General features: G+C 36.9%; 2 protein-coding genes across 2 annotated transcripts in view; one reads left to right on the top strand and one right to left on the bottom strand.

The window, feature by feature from the left end:
• The window catches only part of DCDC1 (doublecortin domain containing 1), a 145,046-nt gene that overhangs the window by 52,447 nt on the left and 72,482 nt on the right, over positions 1-20,117 (bottom strand). The gene's annotated exons all lie outside the window — the stretch shown is intronic.
• Positions 6,247-6,558, top strand: LOC101526479 (large ribosomal subunit protein eL37-like). Its single transcript, XM_004585434.2, has one exon. It carries the CDS (start codon positions 6,247-6,249, stop codon positions 6,556-6,558), a length of 312 nt encoding a protein of 103 aa, XP_004585491.2.

Genomic DNA, 20,117 nt, shown 5'->3' with positions numbered 1-20,117 from the left:
ACATATAAAGATGTAGTAACTATTTCATGACATAATATTATAGTTATATGTTTACTTAATTGAGTAATTATTTTTATTTTAGAACAGATTTATCTTTTCATAAATATTGCAAGATAATACAGAGGGTACTCATTTGTTCCAAATTCAGTTTTCTCTGTTATATAACATCTTTTACCAGTATGATGTCTTTATCACAATTACTCCACTCAGATTTCCTCGATTTTAACCAAATCTTTTTCTGTCCAGGCTTCCATTTAGTACAAGAGGAACACATTACAACTAGTAATTATTTCCCCTTAAGACTGCCTTTAGCTGTGATAGTACCTTATACTTAATTTTTTATCATCTTGATAGTTTTGAGCATATTGTTTAAATATTTTGGAGAATCTCCAAATATTTGGGACTAACTGATGTTTTTCTCATTATCACATGTATTGGGGTTGTTGGCTTTGGGTTAAGACCACAGAAATACTATTCTTTATAACAAGTAGCCAGCTTTCCTTGGTGTTTTTCACCAATATAGTAAAGAATTATCATTCAGAGAAACCAAAGTAAAGATAGTAAAACAACAGTTCACTTAAATGCCTCCAAAGGGAAGAACAGATCAGCGGAAAGCATGTATTGTTCACGTAGCGATCGCAAATTAAAGTTTATGAAAGTATGTTCCAAGGGAGAAATGGATCAGCCAAGGGAAGACATGATAACCTTTATACCTGACTCGGGCTTTCACCCCTAAGGTCTGAGGGGAGTTGACTGAGTGTTGTGACTATGATGCTCACGACTAGCATTTATGATTGACATCTGGAAATTACATACTTCTGGGCCTTCTTCCCATACGGCTACAAACTAGGCTTTCCCAGTTTTGTTGAACTTCCAGTGTATCAGAGTACATCAATTACAAGTCCAACTGCAAAATGGTCAGCCTTAGATGACTTTCAGAGGAGAGCATGGTCCTAGGATTTGGCCCAGAAGGAGGGCATTCTGGCCTTTCCCCAGACTTCATCTCTAAAGATCTGCCTGACATAATTGTTCAGTTCTAACACATAGTATTTTCACTGCTATGCTATATCCCTATGGAAAACATGCTTAGAAGGGATTTCTCCTAAATTTAAATACTTCACTCACTTCTATTTACTTATCTCCCTGTTTTTCTCTATATTCCTTTCAGGAATATAATGAACTGGACTCCTTTTTCATAGTGTGCATTATATCCTGGAATCTCCCAAAACTCTGAAATGCTATTACTATTGTTTAATTTGCATATATTAAGGTGAAAATTCTAGATTATTCACCTTGATTTTGAATTTCTGTTTGCTTCACAGCACTGAAAAGACTTTGACTCACAAAATAATTGCAACTAGAAATGGTTTTTAAATAGCCTTCTTTGCAATTTCAGGGTATGTTTCTACAAGATAAATCCATTTCTCTTGAACGAGAAATAAAGAGAACTGTTACTTCAGTTACATCAATAATGATATGGATCAACTGTCTGAACTATAATTCTTTACCACACAAAGTTAAATTAAGAAAAAACACAGAACTTTAAAAAGTAAACAATGAAACAGTCAACACTTTGAGAATCAAAGTTACACACAAAATAATTGATAGCTGATGGGAAGTGGAGCAGCTAAGACATGAATTGGTGCCCATGTGGGATTCCAGCACTTGCAAGCTAAGGATTTAGCTGTTGAGCCATTGTGCCAGCCCTTAACAGGACTTTCAGTATGATACATCATGCCACTAAGTAAGTGAATTTTCCAGATCACAATAAACAAACTAGCTATGTAAACTCCGCTGAAACATATCTGCATTAAACGTGATAGTATACATATGTTTATAGAGATTAAGTAGGACATGTGTATTTTTATCTTTTGAGGGTTTCTTTTCATTAAAAGAGTGAAACTATGAAACAAAGACTAAAATCTGTGAAACTGGAACCAGCCAGTTCCCAAGAATTCTCAGATTATCGCTACTTCTCATTTCAAAACACACACCTCCTCCTTTTTCTTAGTTGAAATGGTTAGCTTTTTGCACAGATATGCTTATGAATACTTGAATGTTTCTGAGGAATTCCACCCAGCCCTCTTCAAGGACAATGAGTGTAGAACTGAAAACCACTTTATCTCAGAGGCTCCTAAAAGCACTTTGAGAGTGATGAAAAGTCTAGGACAACTGTGCTGATGTCATCTGTGCCTGGCAAAGGAGTAGAATGTTTGTGCCTTGTGTACTAAATGATAGATACCACCAGCTCATGGTGGAACTCTTCAGTGGAGTCATGGATGATTCACCAGTCTTATTTGTCTACTGATTATACTGGTTGGTCAATGAATTATTTTAAGAAAAATTTTTGCAGCTGGCAGCAGCCTTACATTTTCTCAGGAAATATTTTCTAACTAGTAATTATGTCAGAAAAAGTCAACTTTGTCTCCACATCACAAAAATTATCAACTGTTTTTCACAATGATACTTTCTAATATTTCTCCCAAGATACCACTAGCAAAATGATGCAAAGATGACAGTATTTCAATATAGCTTTTCAGTTAATAGTTTTGCTAAAGATGGTATTTAACAATATATATAGACAACAAATTTCTTAAAAACAACTTCCCAGGGGCTTTCCTACGTTTCTGCATGAAGAACCAATTGGAAAATTTTGCTCTAGATCATTTCAAGGATGTTCATAAGGTAAAGAGTCTTAAAGAACAGAAACATTGTCTCTTTCTGCAGCAATGTTTGTTTCTCAAATGGAATAAGATGATCTCTTTATATCTGATACAATGGTTAGGGAGATTTGCTAGCAAGATCCTTTTCAGATTAGGGTTTCTAACCATGCTTTATGATATCCTTGGAAGCAAAAAAAAAAAAAAATTTGACAGTCACAGAGACATTGATTATGTTTTTTTTTTAAGATTTATTTGATTTTTATTGGAAAGCCAGATATACAGAGAAGAGGAGAGAAGAGAGAAGATCTTTCATGTGATGATTCACTCCCCATGTGGCCACAACAGCTAGAGCTGAGTCAATCCAAAAACAGGAGCCTGGAGTCTCTTCCAGTCTCCCACACGGGTGCAGGGTCCCAAGGCTTTGGACTGTCCTTGACTGCTTCCCCAGCCACAAGCAGGGAGCTGGATGGGAAGCAGGGCTGTCAGGATTAGAACCAGTGCCCATATGGGTGAGGATTTTAGCCACTAGGCTACACACTGGGCCCTGATTATGGAATTTTTAAGCTCTGAACTAATGCTAGCAATTCTCTCCCCCCACAGTTCTCATATCATGATTTAAGTTGCAAGCAGGTTCTCTGTGGTATTATAGTTGAATATGACTAACACAGGCTGTGAAATACATGTCATGTTTATAAAAAGAGAGCTACTGTGTCACTCCATTGGTTGTTAAAAGACTTGGAAAAGGAAACACAAAATTTTAAAGCAATAATCTAATAAAAATCACTAGATGTGTAGGCAAATATATCAAAAGAAAATATTCTTTTTATTAACTTTAAGTGTACATATTTATGGGCTACAGTATATAGGATGTCTACATATAGTATCCAGGGTATTTCAACTTCTCTTTCTTTGAAATTAATTTATCACTGGAGAATTGGAGCTTCCTTCTTCTCTTTCCTTACACAGTATACACCGGGTTATTGTGAGCCATTATTCATCTTGCCACATTGTGTAATACTTGGAACTTATTTCTTCAATCATACTCTGACTTGGTACCTATTATTTAAACTCTGTCTTTTCCCACTCATCCCAGTCCCTAATCATCACCATTCTGAGTTCATACTGAGGTTTTATTTAGCTTCCACGTATGTGGGTAAACACAGTATTTGTATTTGTCTCGTTTATTTCACCTAGCATAATGTTCTCCAGTTAAGCCAAATGTGACACTCCTACCACAAGTCAATATTTAGTTTCAAAATCACAAAAAAATTAGTGTCAAATGTTTACTCTCTAAAAATCAAGTATTAGCTATTCATAAATGTTTTATTTTTCCTTCCAAGAATCCTAAAAATATTTAATATGGTAACCTTTCATTTGGCAGATATTTGCCATTCAATTTCTTGGGTTCTTCATTTTTTTTCTCATCCTTTCGACTTTGAAAGTCAACAAGTCTTTGTAAAAATTCTCAGATTACATCTTTTCTTTATTTCCAGGAAAAATGACCCTAGGCAAGGCTTCCACCATCTAATCCATAATTACTATAATTGCTTGCTAAATGGTCTTCCCAGCACCTCCCCCAACCCACCTTTCATCTCTCTATCTCTTACCATCTCATCTCACCTCATTTCAAATCCTTCTGTAATTTTATGCCATTTTATGTCTACAGGGCACTGTCCATGGGCTATTGATAACATTTACCCTATTTCTTTACTAAATGGTAACATGTGAAGACAATTAGCCCATACTTTCCAGTAGATCTCAATACATTTTTCACATAAAAACACCTGACGCACTTAAAAAAAAAAAAAAAGACTGATGTTCCTAGTTAACTTCTGAAAACTCTGATTTAACTAATCTGGGTAAGGCTCAAGCACCCATATTTTTAAGATGTTCACCTGTTATGAAAAATCAATACCAGAGACACAGAGGTGAACTAGCAGGCAGTAAGAATGTTATACTTCAGTCACTATGCAGAATTATTCAAGTGATGCACTGCGTATGACTGTACTTACATATACAGACATGCACACATACCTACTCAAAAGCCAAGCGCCCATTCTGTGAGTCTGAAATCAGGTCACATATCCTTTGTGAGTCATTCTCTGATGACAGATCTCAGCATTGCTCCCCATTCCTCTAACACCTCTTCATGCACTATTCACTCCTCATTCCTTTAAGCTGTTATGATTGTTATGTTTCTGCATCAAATGATTAGTGTTTCATGATATGCCATTAAACTATTCAACTGCAAAACAAGTGCAACAGCATAGGTGATCTCAGAAGTCCTTTTCCTTCATTCTTACAATCTATAAAACTATTATTTGATTTGTCTGTACTGTCCAATTTAGTATTCAAAAGAGATAATATTTTCTAGCAGTTATTTGAGATATGTAGGTTTTCTTCAGCTAACAAAAATATACAGTATCCTTATTGCAAAGAACATTATTTCAAAACTCAGGTATGCTCTACAGTATTCTTCCTCTTGGCAAAATGTAAGGTGCTTAAAGATTGTGTGTGGACTGAAAGGCTAAGCTAAACTTGATGGTGTATGAAGAACTGGGAAAAATGAAAGGAAGTCCTTTGAGGAACAAGAATCTACATATTAGTACAGTGGTCTTTGGAGATGCTATACCTGAACAACTTGCCCAACTCTTTCACTTTCCAGCTCTGATAATAATGTAACTTAATGGATTTACATAGTATCTCTAACCCTCACTTTTCTCATTTGTCAAAATGAATTAATAATTGCAACTTTGCACAGGTTGCTTTAAGCATTAGATATGTATATTTTTACATCATGTATAAATTAATTAAAACCTCATATAAAATCACTTGATAAATGTTAAAATAAAATTTCTTACTGTGTTAACATTATGTTGATAGACAATAAAATAATTAATATTGAAGACTGTAAGAAGAATAGGAACATTTTTATGACTGAAGATACTGGCTATGTAGATTTGAACAAGTTTAATAAGTGAAATTAAGCATTTACTTAAATCAAGTCCATTTTTTCTCATTCTATGGCATGAAGGGTACAAAAACATGCCAGCAAATAGCTCACATACTTATCTCTTTGCCCCACTTTTCTTCTTTGTCATAAAACCACATGGGAAAGGGTAGTTGAGTTATTCACTCTCTCAGCAAAAAGTACTACTACTTCTGAAATGCCATACTAGATCCTAAAACAATTCCACCATCATGGGTTTGTGGTGTTGTTAGGGATATAAAGCAAATGTAACAGAACCAAGGCAGTAAGATGGAAGGTATACTAGTCACAATAGAAACATATGCAACTACTGCAGAAGTTTAAGTAAGGAAGATTTCAGAGATAACAAACAACTTGGACTTGGAGAGACAAAAGTATCCTTACCTTTTCTGAAATAGAATTAGTAAATGCTAAGGTCCAAGGAAGGCAAACATGTAAAGCATGTGGGAAGGACTGAGTATTTTATAGCACAGGATGAGTAAATAAAGATAGATTTGTTGGAAATTAAAATGAGGTTATGGGAGAATCAAGATGGCAGAATCGGGTAATGACACATTTAAACGGATGGAGACTGGTCTCGGCCGTAGAGGCAAGATGATGAAGGGAGCGTCATCGTTCAGGAAATGTCACAACAAGACACACACGCTGTGCCTCCGCTGTGGCTCCAAGGCCTACCACCTGCAGAAGTCCACCTGTGGCAAGTGCGGCTACCCTGCCAAGCACAAGCAGAAGCATAATTGGAGTGCTAAGGCTAAAAGACGCAACAGCACGGGGACAGGCCGGATGAGGCACCTCAAGATCGTGTACTGCACGTTCAGACATGGACTCTGTGAAGGTACAATGCCTAAACCCAACAGGGCAGCTGTTGCCGCATCAGTTCATCTTGAGAAGAATTCCAACAATTAGGCAATAAATATTTTGGTTTTAAAAACAAAACAAACAAACAAACAAAAAACGGATGGAGAAACATTAACCAGCATGAAGCAGAGAGGGCACATTCCAGGAAATAGGAGAAGACAGAACAACAGCAGAGAGGTAACTGAGACTAACAGACTCAGGAAAGCAGCAGACACAGTGTGTGGTGTTGCAGTGACCGATCCCCAGCAGCATTCAATGAACAGTGATTTGAACTCCACCAGCGGCCGCAACTCCACCAGCAACAAGCTGGGAAGGGACTTTAACTGGAAGCTAAGGAGGAGAACCCAAAGAATTGCCCGTGCTGCTGGTCTGTTTGATTTGACCAAGAGCAGAGAAAGAGTGGCAGATCCCAGGCGGGCAATGCGGGAACAGGGTGGATTTCATAGGCCAGTTTGCCCCTAGAGTCTAATTAGACGCCATTTCGTTTAAGGAGGCAAAGGTTAGGGAAAGGACTGAGCATACGCTGAGCTGGGAGTGAACTCATTACTGGCTCAGAGTACTTCCACAACATGGCATTCTACAGGTTCCACCGAAGATAGTCCAGGTAGCCCTCAGACCTGATGGCCAGCAGAACAAGAACTCTGGTAGTGGCATGTCAGGTGCCATTTTGTATAATATGGCAATAGTTTTAGGACTGCAGGGACAACAGTGAGCTATGACTGTGCTGAGATTACGAGAACTCATTGAGTTCACTGCATTGCACTGGTCCCACAGGAAAATAATATAAACTAAAGCATCGTACACGTCAAAATAAGTCTGTGTGGCCCTTCAGTGTAACGGCCAACAGGTTCCAGCAAGATTACCAACAACAACCTAGCTATATAGGACTCCTGTTGTCTCCCTAATCCTGGTACCTGCTCCAACTGAAAGTGGGAGAAAGGTTGTACAGACAACAGTGCAATATCACAGGAGGTAGGCAGTGGTGAACCAGGAGATGGGGCTGTGGAGACATGGTGGAAATCTAACATAAAGACCCAGACCTGGAACATTCTGGACAGAGTGGCACAAGTGATGGCAAACAAAGAACTGTGTACCAACTGCAAAAAGCACAATTGAACTATAGACCTGTGGGTGACACAGCTTAGAAACTGCCCCAAGGAGAAGACTCTGCTAACCAGAAGTACAATGACTAACAGCAAAAGAAGAAACAAAGACAAAATGAATATTACCGAAAACTCCCCTGCAAATGAGCAAAACCCTATGTCAACCTCAGAGTTAACTGAGGAAGACATAGAGAAAATGGAGATACAGAATTCAAAACACTTGTTCTAAAGCTTCTGACCAACAATGAGAAGCATGTAAAGCGGGCATTCCAGGAATTTAAGGAACATGTCACAGTGGAGATGAATCAAAGGAAAGCTGATACATTACGAATGAAGAATACAGTGGAGCAAACTAAAATTACAATTGAGAGTCTCCAAAACAGAATGAAGGAAGCAGAAGAATGTATCTCAGAATTGGAAGATATTTCCTGTCACCAGGGGAAACAAACAAAAAGCTGGAAGCAGAGCTAGATCAAGCTAAAAAAAAGCATTTGAAAATTAAAGACACTATTAACAGGCCAAATATAAGAGCTATCGGAGTCACAGAAAGAGAAGTGCAGAAAGAGAAGCTGGGATTAAAGGTATAACCAATGAAATAATAAGGGAAAATTTCCCTAATCTAGAGAAAGAATTGGGAAACAAGATCCAGGAGGGGCACAGAACTCCCAACAGGTTTGATCAAAAACGATCTTCACCACAACACATGACAATCAAGCTCTCTTCAATCGAACATAAGAAAAAGATCCTTAAATGTGCATGTGAAAAAAAAATATCAGCTGACATATAAACGAATGCCAATTAAACTCACAGAAGACCTCTCACAGGAAACTCTACAGGCAAGAAGAGAATAAAGCAGCATATTCCAGGTTCTAAAAGAAAAAAAAATTGTCAGCCTAGGATAACATATCCAGCAAAGCTTTCTTTTGTCTTTGAAAATGAAATAAAATTCTTCCACAATAAAGAAAAGTTAAAAGAATATGTCCCTTCCAAACCTGCCCTACAAAGGATACTTAAAGATTTTTTCTTGACAGAAAGTAACAACACCCAACAAAACCAAAGCCAAATGTGAAGAACATCCCAGTAAAATGACAACAGAAGACTAAACCAATGAACAACCCATTCCTAAAATGACACGACCAAAGTACCACCCATATATACTAACCCTGAATGTAAATTACTTAAGCTCAACCAAACATCATAGATTAGTAGTCTGGATTAAAAACAAAACCCATGTATTTGATGCCTACAGGAGACACATTTCACTAACAAATATCAGCAGAATCTTGTGGATTTTGATTTTTGTGTTGTTGTTCGTTTCATCTCTTCAAAACACTTCTGATTCAAATCTTCAATGATTCATACATCATGCAGTGGTAGCATTTTCTTTAAGAAAGTTCTTGATTTTCTTTTACATTTCTTCAGTGACACATTAGTCATTCAGTAGCATGTTATTTAATTTCATGGTGTTGTTAATTTCTTTTTTCTTCCTGTTGTTGGTTTTGTTTTGTGGCTTTTCATTTAAGGGGGTGTATAGTAGCTGTGTAATGGAGACGGTCATATCTAGTAACATGTTATTTAACTTCATGGCATTGTAAATTTCTTCTTTTCTTCCTATTGTTGATTTTGTATTGTGGCTTTTCATTTATGGGGATGTACAATAACTGAAATGGAGACTAACATATCCAGATGTGAGGATACAATGCAGTATGCATCTCTACTTGCTATCCTTCTTCCTAAAAATGTGCACCCTGAGAGGCATTAGATGATGGCTCAAATACTAGTATCACTGTCATTCATGTGAGAGATGCAGGTTGAGTTCCTGGTTCCTGGTTCACACTGCCAGCTGTTGCAGGCATCTAGGAATCAAACTAGCAGATGGAAGATATTCATATTCTCTCTCTCTCTCTTCTCCCTTCTCCATTTCTCTGTTCCTTTTTTCCTTCATGTTTCCTTTTCTCCATCTCTTTATATTCTACCTTTCAAATAAATACAAGAAAACTAATTTAAAAATTGTAGAATACAGTTGAAAGTTTCAACATCTGACTAACCCAAGCAAAGGGAAGAATATCTGAGCATGAAAATAGGTCTTTTTAATTTATCATTGATTTCCCCTCCTCAAATAAAATATTTAAAAATGAAGACAGGTTCTATGACCACCATTAAAAAGAACATTGTAATTGTAGCTATTCCTGAGAATGAATGCAGTGGTAAAGACACTGAAAGCTTGCATAATGGGTTAATAGCTGGAAAGCCCACATCGCCTCGTACCCCAGCCAAGCGGAGGGACTAGGGTTACAAAAAGACAACACACAAGACAACACAAGACAACATGCAGTGGTTCACTCTTGTAAACAGAATGCCGTTTATTTGGGGTCAGCTTGCATCTTTCATAGTCTGCCTAGTCCCTCCGAGTATTATCCCAATGCTCAATCAACTCCTAAACTCCCCTGGGGGCATCTTAACAAAGAGGAAGCAGGGAAGAGTAACTTGCAGTCAAGCCAGGGGCTAAAATGCATTAGGCCAAGATTGCCCACTCTGTTACCCCTTAGAAACAAGCTAAGCTGTGGAGTTAACCCTTGGGAGACCGGGGCCTACAGAACATTACCCAATCTTGAGATAGGCTTGGATATCCAAACACAAATTCCCCAGTCTTGAAAAGGACTTCAATATCCATTGAGAAAGAGTTGAATGTCCAAGTACAAATCCCCCAATCTTGAGAAATACTTGGATATCCAAGAATCTGAAATAGTATGATCAGAGAAGATCCTGAACATGATAATAATACAGTTAAATTCTCAAAAGTATAAAACACAGAAGTGTCTTAACACTAGAAATCAAAAAATCCACTCTAGGATGGATAAATATTATTATTATTTCAATCTAAAGCCTACAGTCTAAGAAGAGTCCCATGGCTTAACCAATCACCAGGGAATTCCTTGTGTAATCAATCACACAAGGTCTACAAAGAAGAGAGCTTGCTCAAAATATCTGACGAAGAGAAATCAGAAAGTATCAGATTTAGTTTAAATTAAATATCTGCCGGGCCCTGTGCTTGCTAGAACATACAAGAATCTGGTCTGGGAATACCTCAAAGTTTCTGTAGGGATCTCCCCAGTCGAACTGCTGGACTCAGAATCCTAACCAAGAAAAGACAGAAGAAAGAACAAGTCAATCAACCACCTCAGCTATATGTTGGCAGTGAAATACTGGGCAAATGAAGACTCTATGATGGACTATGTCAATCAGTGGATTCTTCAACGACCTCATTGTGCTGGGAGTGGCGAAACTGGCAGCAATTCATAACTGGTGAACTATCAAAACCACTTGAGCAAGTATCTCAGAGCATGCCCCCCATCCGGGACTTGGGGTGGGTGGAAAACTGGGTGGGGCTTCTCCCTCAATATCTTCCTTTACCTCAGATACAAGAAGGAAACAATATGGACATTATAGTCTTACCCACTTCCCTATACCCCCTGAACCTTTTTACCGTAATTAACTATGTAAAGATTGTCAAATATAATAAATATATATATATATTAAATTAAATATCATCTTAGGAGTTTTCTTTCATTCAAATAAGTTTCATGCATTTCAACTGGCAAATTATAACTTATCAAGGTATGCTTATAGACATTTGAATTGCTCTAATAATCATTCCAGATAGATATCACTGAAAGACACATGATCTCTCAAAAGAATTATTCTTCTGTGAGAAATTCATTTGGCATATTTTACTGTACATAATACAATAAGAGAAAGACATTGATAGAAGAAGAATAAGTGATTCAATGAAACAAGTGATGGTCATTGTGACAGATTTCCATCATGTAAAAGGTGTAGAATAGTGCAGACATGCATAAATATATCATTTAATTATCAACCTGTATTATGTTACTTAATAATAATTTTGAAAATTACATATTTTAACTATCACTAAACTTCAGACCCAAGACTTTCTAATATCAATCAACCAAATTATTCTTTGTTATTATCATTTGCAAGAAATAATGATCAATTTCAGTCTAATTCTAACTTTAATTAAAATAGTAGACACTAGGAGTTATATTTTAATTTTCAAAGAACTAGAGACATTTTCTGGAAATGTGATTTATTATTAACAGGGCTAAAAAGAAAATAAGTCCATTTTTATCGCATACTTACTGATACCAATGTAAAGCCCACAAACCAACAGTTATTAAAAAAGGACTTTATCAGTTACAAATCCCAAAGACACACGTAATAAAATTCCATAGAGTTCTAGTATTTAATAGGACTCCATATAGGAGACATGGATTTAGTTCCAGGCTTGTGGCTTCAGCCTGGTACAACCCCAACCATTATGGGCATTTGGGGAATGAGCTAACAAGATCTCTTTCCAATTCCTTTCTCTCTCAACTGTCTCTCCCTTTCAAATTTGAAAAAGGAAATATCACTGGTTATCAATTAAATCCAAGCACTCGCTTAAGTGATGGGAAAACTTTTGTTTCTACAGTGAGTAGATAAAATTTTTTTCTTTTATAATTTTGCTTGTTATAAAACTATCTAATATCTAAACTTTCTTTAATTTAAAAATAATTCCCCATTGAATGCACACTAGTGAAGGATAGTGCTCTAGCTCCCTACCGGGGAGCTTTCAAGGGGAAGAACTCTCCTTGCTCACAGGATGCAAACACTTGAGCGTAACTCCGCCTGCCAGGTGCATCTACACAGACTTTTCACGTGGTGTGGGTGGTATGAAAACAACACCAGAAAAAGGGTATTAGTTACTTTTGCTGCCAAAATTCTGCCCATTCCCAAACCTGCTCCTCCATCATCTATTGATTCTCTATCATCTCAATAATTGCTTAATTTGTTTTGACAAAGGTAGTTCACTGAGCTTTGTGTGTTAAAATCTGGAACTCTTGATTAATTCATTCTCTGTGAGACAAACAGTAGGGTCAAATTCACAATCGAGATAGATAATAATAGTGAAGTATTCTAATTTATAAAAATGTTTTGCATCATTTTCCACCAAGATTCAGCTTCTAAAACTTTGCTTAACAATCTGCGAAAAGGTGTTGGACTCATCTCATTGGCAGGGCAGTCAATCATGTGGAAAACAAAATAAAGCAATATGTCAAAACCTAGTTTCTTTCTCACATTAAGATCTGAATGTCAATCACAAAATTACATTCCATACCAGGTTTTGTGGGCTGTCAAAGGGAAAGAAGTTTTTTGCTGGATGTATGAACTGTAGACCACAGTTTTCTCACTAAAGACTAGCTGTTTCAAAAACACATCATCTTGGAGGAGCTCGAGTTTTCTTTAGGTATTCTAAAGGACAAGCATCATCATTTATCTAAATAAGTATATCAAACACACTAAGCCAAAAATCCAACTATGAATATAGCAATTGCTGCTAAAATGACTTCTTTTTTATTCTTTGGATAATGCTTTCAAATACATTTTTGCTCAGCTCCTGGCTTCCTTTGCTGCATCCATTATCCCCAGAGAACCCAGGAAAATCATTCTAAAATAGAAACCAGCTTACTTAATCTTTTTTCTTGAAGATACTGTAAAGACTTTCAACTACATTCAACAAAATTCAAATTCCTGCAGCATGTCTCACAGCCTTGTAAGACTTGGCTTCTCCCTGTTGCTCAGAGTTCAGGCACTGCACTGAAGGTTACTCTCCTTTTCCTCTGCAGACACACTGCCCTCGTTCTATCTAAGGTCTTTTGTTTTCACAATGCCCTATTCATGAAACTTTTCTGGATTATCTTTGTCCTTCAGATCTCAGAGAGGTTTTCATCCTAACCACTGTAACTGCTTTCGGAGCCTCACAGATCTCACAGACATTGTCAACACAAGGAGAAATCATCGTGTTGGCTTACTAGCTTGTTATCATTCTCAGGCTGGTTTACTAGGAAATCAGTGAGTAGTAACAGAATAAAATGAAGTTATCAAGGAAGAAGCAGAAAAAATGCTGAGTATTTCTTCCTCAACCTTCCAAATGCCATTTTGAAAAGGCAGTTACCCACATGACCTCTTTGAAAACATCTACAAAAGTAGTACCTGACTATATGTAAATTTCATTATGTATCTGGTTCTCCTCCTTCTATCATTCTCTCAATTTGCCACTCCTTCTTGGTTCCCTTGTGCAGTATCCCCAAGTAAATATGATCCTGCCTGCCTTTAATCCAGGCACTATTTTCTAGTTATCCCAGGGTACAGCACTGATACCATTTTCACTCACTTCTTGATATTCTCTTCTTTATGTCTATTGCCAACCTCTACACTCATTGACCCCCTATTCCAAGTCTTTCCTCAAATATGCAGAATGAAAAATCTCAAATGTGTTTGAATATACACACTTAATCGGCCTTGATCATTAGAGCTGTGAACAGTGCTTGGTACGTAGGAAGTGCTTAATAAATATTTGCTGAATGAATGAGAAGACCACAATGGTACAATATCTGATGCCAACTGTGTGTATCAGTATGATTATATAAGTAACATGAGATCTAATACTACTATCTTCTTAACCATTGTACCTCAGTACATTTCCCACAGTGGTTCTAAGAAAATACATGCATGGGGGCCAGTGTTGCAGTATATCAGGCCAAACATCCACCTGCAATATCAGCATCCCACGTGGGTACCAGATCATGTACCGGCTGCTCCACTTCCCATCCAGCTCCCTGCTTATGGCCTGGGAAAGCATTGGAGAGTGCCCCAAGGCCTTGGGCTCCAAGAAGCTTCTGGTCTTGTCTTTGGATCAGCCCAGTATAACCACTGTGACCATTTGGGAAGTAAATCAGTGGGTGGAAGATCTTTCTCTCCATCTCTCCTTCTCTTCGTGACTCTGCCTTCCAAATGAAAATAAACAACTGTGTGACTGCTTAATTAATTCTAATGCATAGGCTAAATCAGTGACTGGAAATTACTAGTAGGAGCAGGAAGAAGCAATTGCAAGAAGCTCCTAATCACAATGTCCTCATGAAAGCACATCAAATGCAGCTTATGTAAATATGGACAGAACAAAAAAATTAATCAGAATATGATGAAAAAAGAGAGATGGAGATAACACTTAAAGCTGAGGGATGATTCTCCAAGCAAGCAAAGGTAGCTTGTTTGTTAGGAAACGCAGCATAGAGGGACTTACTGTGTATATAAGGGTGTTATTCTGTGATAGTTCTACTTTGTGCCTCACACTGTGTTCTTGGCAGTGGATTCTGTAAGGCTAGCATAGCTGAGTCCAGCTTGTAGTTTTTACAGAGTTAATGATTTTCTCTTAGTGCTATGAAGGCCTGCATATGTGTACCAGAAAGGCTTGTGACCCATTCACTTTCCTGGAGTTCTGAACATTCACTGTGTAGCCAATGAGTATGCACTTACCACATTTATCTAGTATTCATATCCACTGCACAAACCATTACCCAGTATTTATATCCACCACTTAACCCATCTGTGACCATCTGTAAGTCTCTTTTTGGAACCTTCTTTTTTGATCCATAGTTTGGACTGATAATTTTTGGATATTTAATGTTTAGTTCGCCTGAGCCTTTGTCAATCCCCCTATAAAGACCCATACTCTTGCTGTTTCTCTTTATAGTCTGTCTTTAATGTACTTGCCTGTTGTGTCTCTAACAGAATGAAAACTTTCAGGCACCAGATAATTGTCGGGAAAGGCTTCCAAACTGTCATATCAGATGGCAGGATCATCCCTCTGGACCACACAATTTTTCCAAGGTCACCTTCAAATACCACAGGACAGACATCAAGGGGACTCATAGGCAACTTTACTCACTTATCTGCCAGTCTGAAGAAAATACAGAAGAAGGGCATTCGCTTATGCCACCCCCATATGATTAAGAGTGACTTTTTTTGAAATGCGACTGTTAGATAGCTAGATAGATTAAATTATTAGATTATATGTGTAAAAGGTGTCAAAGAAAGGGGGATTTTTTTTTAAGAAAATGGGAATGGAGAAAACTGTAGAAGCAAATTTGATTGACAATTACACAACTCTAGGAGTGTTCTTGTTCAATAATGTTGTTAGGTGGGTTTCAGTCCTTTCCTTGGTTAGCTTAGAAGATTCTTCCCAACTCTACATACAGGGAGCCTATTTGAACCAGTAAAATTCTGCTTGTAAGGCCCTGGGAGGATTTTGGGAATTTGAAATCCAGAAAGCCATCCATTCAACCAGTTTCTGGAAGAGTGATGAAGGAAGCAAAAACCAAGGGCTCAAACTCATATCCATAAAAATTCAGGTCTGGATGGTGAATGGACTCTCAGTTCTTTCCTAAGCTAGCTGCCAAGTCTACTATGTGTACTTCTCTTCATTAAACTTTGCTAACTATATAAAAATAAGTTAATATAAACTAATATAACCTTTTCTCGGATATCATGTGGCCATTTGTGCCTTCAAGCAGTCTTTCTAATATATCTATAAGGTATATCTGGAAGGCACGATCCCATTTAGATTCATGATAACATTTTATCAGCAATGTCAAAATGATTAATGATTTTCACAATCCAAGTTGAGTGTAGAGTCTGAGTGTGTATGTCTCCCCCAAACTCACTTGTTAAAACCAAAACCCTCAATGTAACACCATTAAAAGTCAGGGCCCTGGAAAGTTATTAGATCATTGGGATCCACCCTGCTGAATGAGATTAGTAGTGTCCTTATAAAAGAAGTGTGAGGAAGCTTAAATGCCTCTTCTTCCCTGGAGGACACAGCAAGACTCTGAGTTTGCTGGGGTCTTGAGTTTGTCTTTCCAGTCTCCAAAACTGTAACCAATAAATAAATTTATAAATAATCTACTTTAAGGTATTTTTGTTATAGCAGCCCAAACAAACAAAGTCAACTGATTAAACCATGTAAGAGGTCCTTCATAATGCCAGCATCCCATTTGGGTGCTGTTGCATGTCCCAGCTGCTCCAGTTTCAATAGCAGTTCCTGTTAATGCACCAGGAAATGCAGTGGAGGATAGTCCCAGTCCTTTGGCTCCTGTACCAACATGAGAGATCCAAATGAAGCTCCTGGATCCTGGATCCTGGTTTTGGCCTGGTCCTGTCCTGGCTATTGCAGCCATTTGGGGAATGAACAGGGAGATGGAAGATATTGGTCTCTAAATTTTTCTCTGTCTTTGTAACTCTGCCTTTCAGATAAATAAATAAATAAATAAATCTTTAAATTAAAAAAATAAGTTATCATAAAGCTAAATTATTTTCTTTCATAGAAAGGAACTGAAAACAGGAATGCTTATACACAATTCCAAAGACCAAGAAATCACAAACATATTCAATACACACTTGGAACGGTAGATGATAACTGCTCCTGTGTCAAAAATGCTGCATGATCAGTGCACTTTCTATATTCATACTATTGCAAACTGATCATTTCCCCATAAAGTTTAAATCACCATCCTTCTCTAATCTGTTTTCTCATAATTGTTTATTTTATTAAGTGTGATACAACCACTATTATGTTCTCATGGCTTCTGTAGTATATCATCACAAACCTGACGATTTGAAACAATCCAAATGAATTGTCTTAAAGCTCTGGATACCAGATATCTAACATAGCTTGGCAAAGTTGCATTCTTTCTGGGGATTCTGGAGAGAATTGGCTTCCCTGCCTCTCCAACTTTTAAAGGACAGCAAGCAGTGCTTCTCCCCTCATGGTTCCACACCACATAACCTTCTTCTATGTTTCCATTATCACATCCCCTTCTCTGACTCTGAGCCTCCTCTTTCCCTATTATACACTCCCTGTGGTTATATTTGGGTCATCTGGAATAATCTAGGGCAATCAACCCATCTCAGAGTCCTTAATTTAGTCATATATATATATATATATATATATATATGATTCCTTTCGACCTACAAGGTATCCTGGGGGTTTTCAGGCAATAGGAGGTGAACATCTTTGATGGGACATTGTTTTGCCTACCATATAGATCAATGTGCACTGAAATAAGCAATGATCTTTAGGCTCTCACAATGGTGATATTATTCCTAGATAAATCTAAAATATGGTGACCCAAGAAAACTGTAAATACTGAACCATTTGTTTTAAGAGGTGTTCCACAGAATCAGTGCAAAGCATGTCAGATAGATCACTTATTTGAATTGGTTAAAATATCATATACTATGTCCCATGAGTCTGTCAGGAATATCTCAAAAAATTCCCATTTTGTGCCAGTTCCATGCAAGGCATTCATATTACCTTTCTGTTTCAACCGCCACAAGTTTACTATGTTATTTCCTCTTGTAAATAACACAATTGAGATAAATAACTTGTTCCCAAATACACAATTTTTAAATGGCACTACAAGAATTTGAACCCCAAAATGACAGAAAATTCGTTATTCTTGGCCTTGTGAAGTATATTTCCAGTGTGAGTGTCTTACCTACAAATCAATGTGATGCCTTTGTCAGCAATAAATCCTTAAGAGTTACTCATTTTTATCTGAAATGCAGATTTACAGAGAGAAGTAGAAAAAGAGAGAGAGTGTGTGTGTGAGAGAGAGAGAAATCTTCCTTCCACTGGCTCACTCCCCAGTGGCTGCAATGCCCAGTGCAAAACTGATCCAAAGCCAGGAGCCAGGAATTTCTTCCAGGTCTCCCATGTGAGTGCAAAGACCTAAAGGCTTGAGCCATCCTCTACTGTTTTTCCAGGCCATAAACAGGGAACTGGATCAGAAGTGGAGCAGCAAGGATTTGAAGTAGTGCCCAAATGGGATGCTGGCACTGCAGGCAGAGGATTAACCTACTATGCCACCATGCTGGCCCATAACTAATTCTATAATTGCTTATTTTATACTAGGAAATGCTGATAATTACTTTCAAATGTATATGATCAGTAAACGGACAAAGATATCCTTTCATTAACTGATTATATTTTCCTCCTAGGAAGAAAAAGAAACTTGGAAAACTTCACTATATTCAGAAATGATGGTCAGAATTCACAAAAGCACCAGATAAGGATTTAATGCTATGTCATTCTTATTCACTCACTTTTCAGCAGCATGCTATATTTCAAGCAAAATCTGCAATCAGGAACAAAAGATTGAATGTGTTTAGGCTACAAAAATTGGTACCAAATGTATAATGGTAGCAATACTTATTCAGTCATGTTAATCACTGAATACATATAATTCATCAATCTACAGAATGTCTAACTCATGTTACTTACTCTAAGTAGTTCTCTATTAATGCACATTCAAATTGTTTGCAGATTAAATTACAAAAACTACCATGATGAATGACACTGAACATATTATTTCAAATGCTTCCTACAACAAATTATTATTCTGATATATAATTCCAAATTGCTCCTTTAAAGATACACTGTCATGTTCTTTACCACTTTCCTCAAGCCCTTGACCCTTTGCCTCCTAATCAAGTAAGTAAAGATCATAAAAAATTTTTTAAATACACTATCAATCACAATGTTATTAATAGTGTGTAGAAATATATATTTCATTCACATTTTCAACAATGGCCAGCTTTTTCTCACATTAATCATATTATGAAGTGAAAACAGACTACATTTTGACCTTCGTTTTTAAAATTATCCGAGCTCAATTAAAGCTAGTTAATATTTTGATAGCTGTGTATATTTCTTTTTTTCTGAAAATTTAGTATTAATGTATTTTGCCCATTTTACATTTTCAATATATTGTCTTTAAAAATTTACTTATAAAATTTTACCAGACATAAAATTCTCCATATTTACAGGGTGCCAAATGACATTTTGTTACTCATACACGTCATTTAATGTTCAACTGAGTAAATATATTTATCCTTTCAGGAATTAACACTTGTTTTTAGTGAAATATAGAGAAATATACAGTAAATTAACATTATTCGTCTTTACCCTAGTGAGAACTCCAGAACTTCTTATTATTATTCAGCTATAGCCACATACTCTTCAAATAACCTTTCCAAATCTCTCTCCCAACTTCCATCCTCAGCCTCTAATAGCCACAATTATATTTGAAACTTCTATGAGATTACCTATTCTTCATAGCATTCACATGTGAGATGCGATATGATATTCATCTTTCTTTGCTTAGCTTATTTCACTTAGCATGACTTCCAGCTCCATTGATATTAATAAAAATAACAAGATTTCACACTCTATTTTTTATGGTTGAGTACTATTTAATTGTGTATATATGCCAAATTTATTTATGCATTCTTCAGTTGATGGACACTTAGATTGCCTCCAATATCAATACTTATACCTGTATCTATCCCAGGAGTGGGACTGCTGAATCACATGTTAGATTTAGACTTTTGAGGACCTCCATACTGCCTCCCACAAGGACTATACTAATTTACATTCATCAGCAGTGTGTAAGGGATCCCTTCTCTCCACATCCTACCCACTACTTAACATCTTCTGTCTTTTTTACAAGAACCAGTTCAATTGGAATGACTAATATTACATAGTAAATTTGATTTGCTTTTCCCTAATGATTAGTGATTTGGAGTATTTTTTCATATACTTGC

The sequence above is a fragment of the Ochotona princeps genome, chromosome 4 (genome assembly GCF_030435755.1).
Source record: "Ochotona princeps isolate mOchPri1 chromosome 4, mOchPri1.hap1, whole genome shotgun sequence".
In the NCBI taxonomy this organism is placed as follows: Eukaryota; Metazoa; Chordata; class Mammalia; order Lagomorpha; family Ochotonidae; genus Ochotona; species Ochotona princeps.
Note: the sequence above shows the minus strand (reverse complement) of the source record. Positions and strands in the feature narration are given on the sequence as shown.

Coding starts and splice junctions, on each gene's coding strand:
- LOC101526479 (XM_004585434.2), top strand. CDS start 6,247: ATGATGAAGGGAGCGTCATCGTTCAGGAAATGTCACAACAAGACACAC.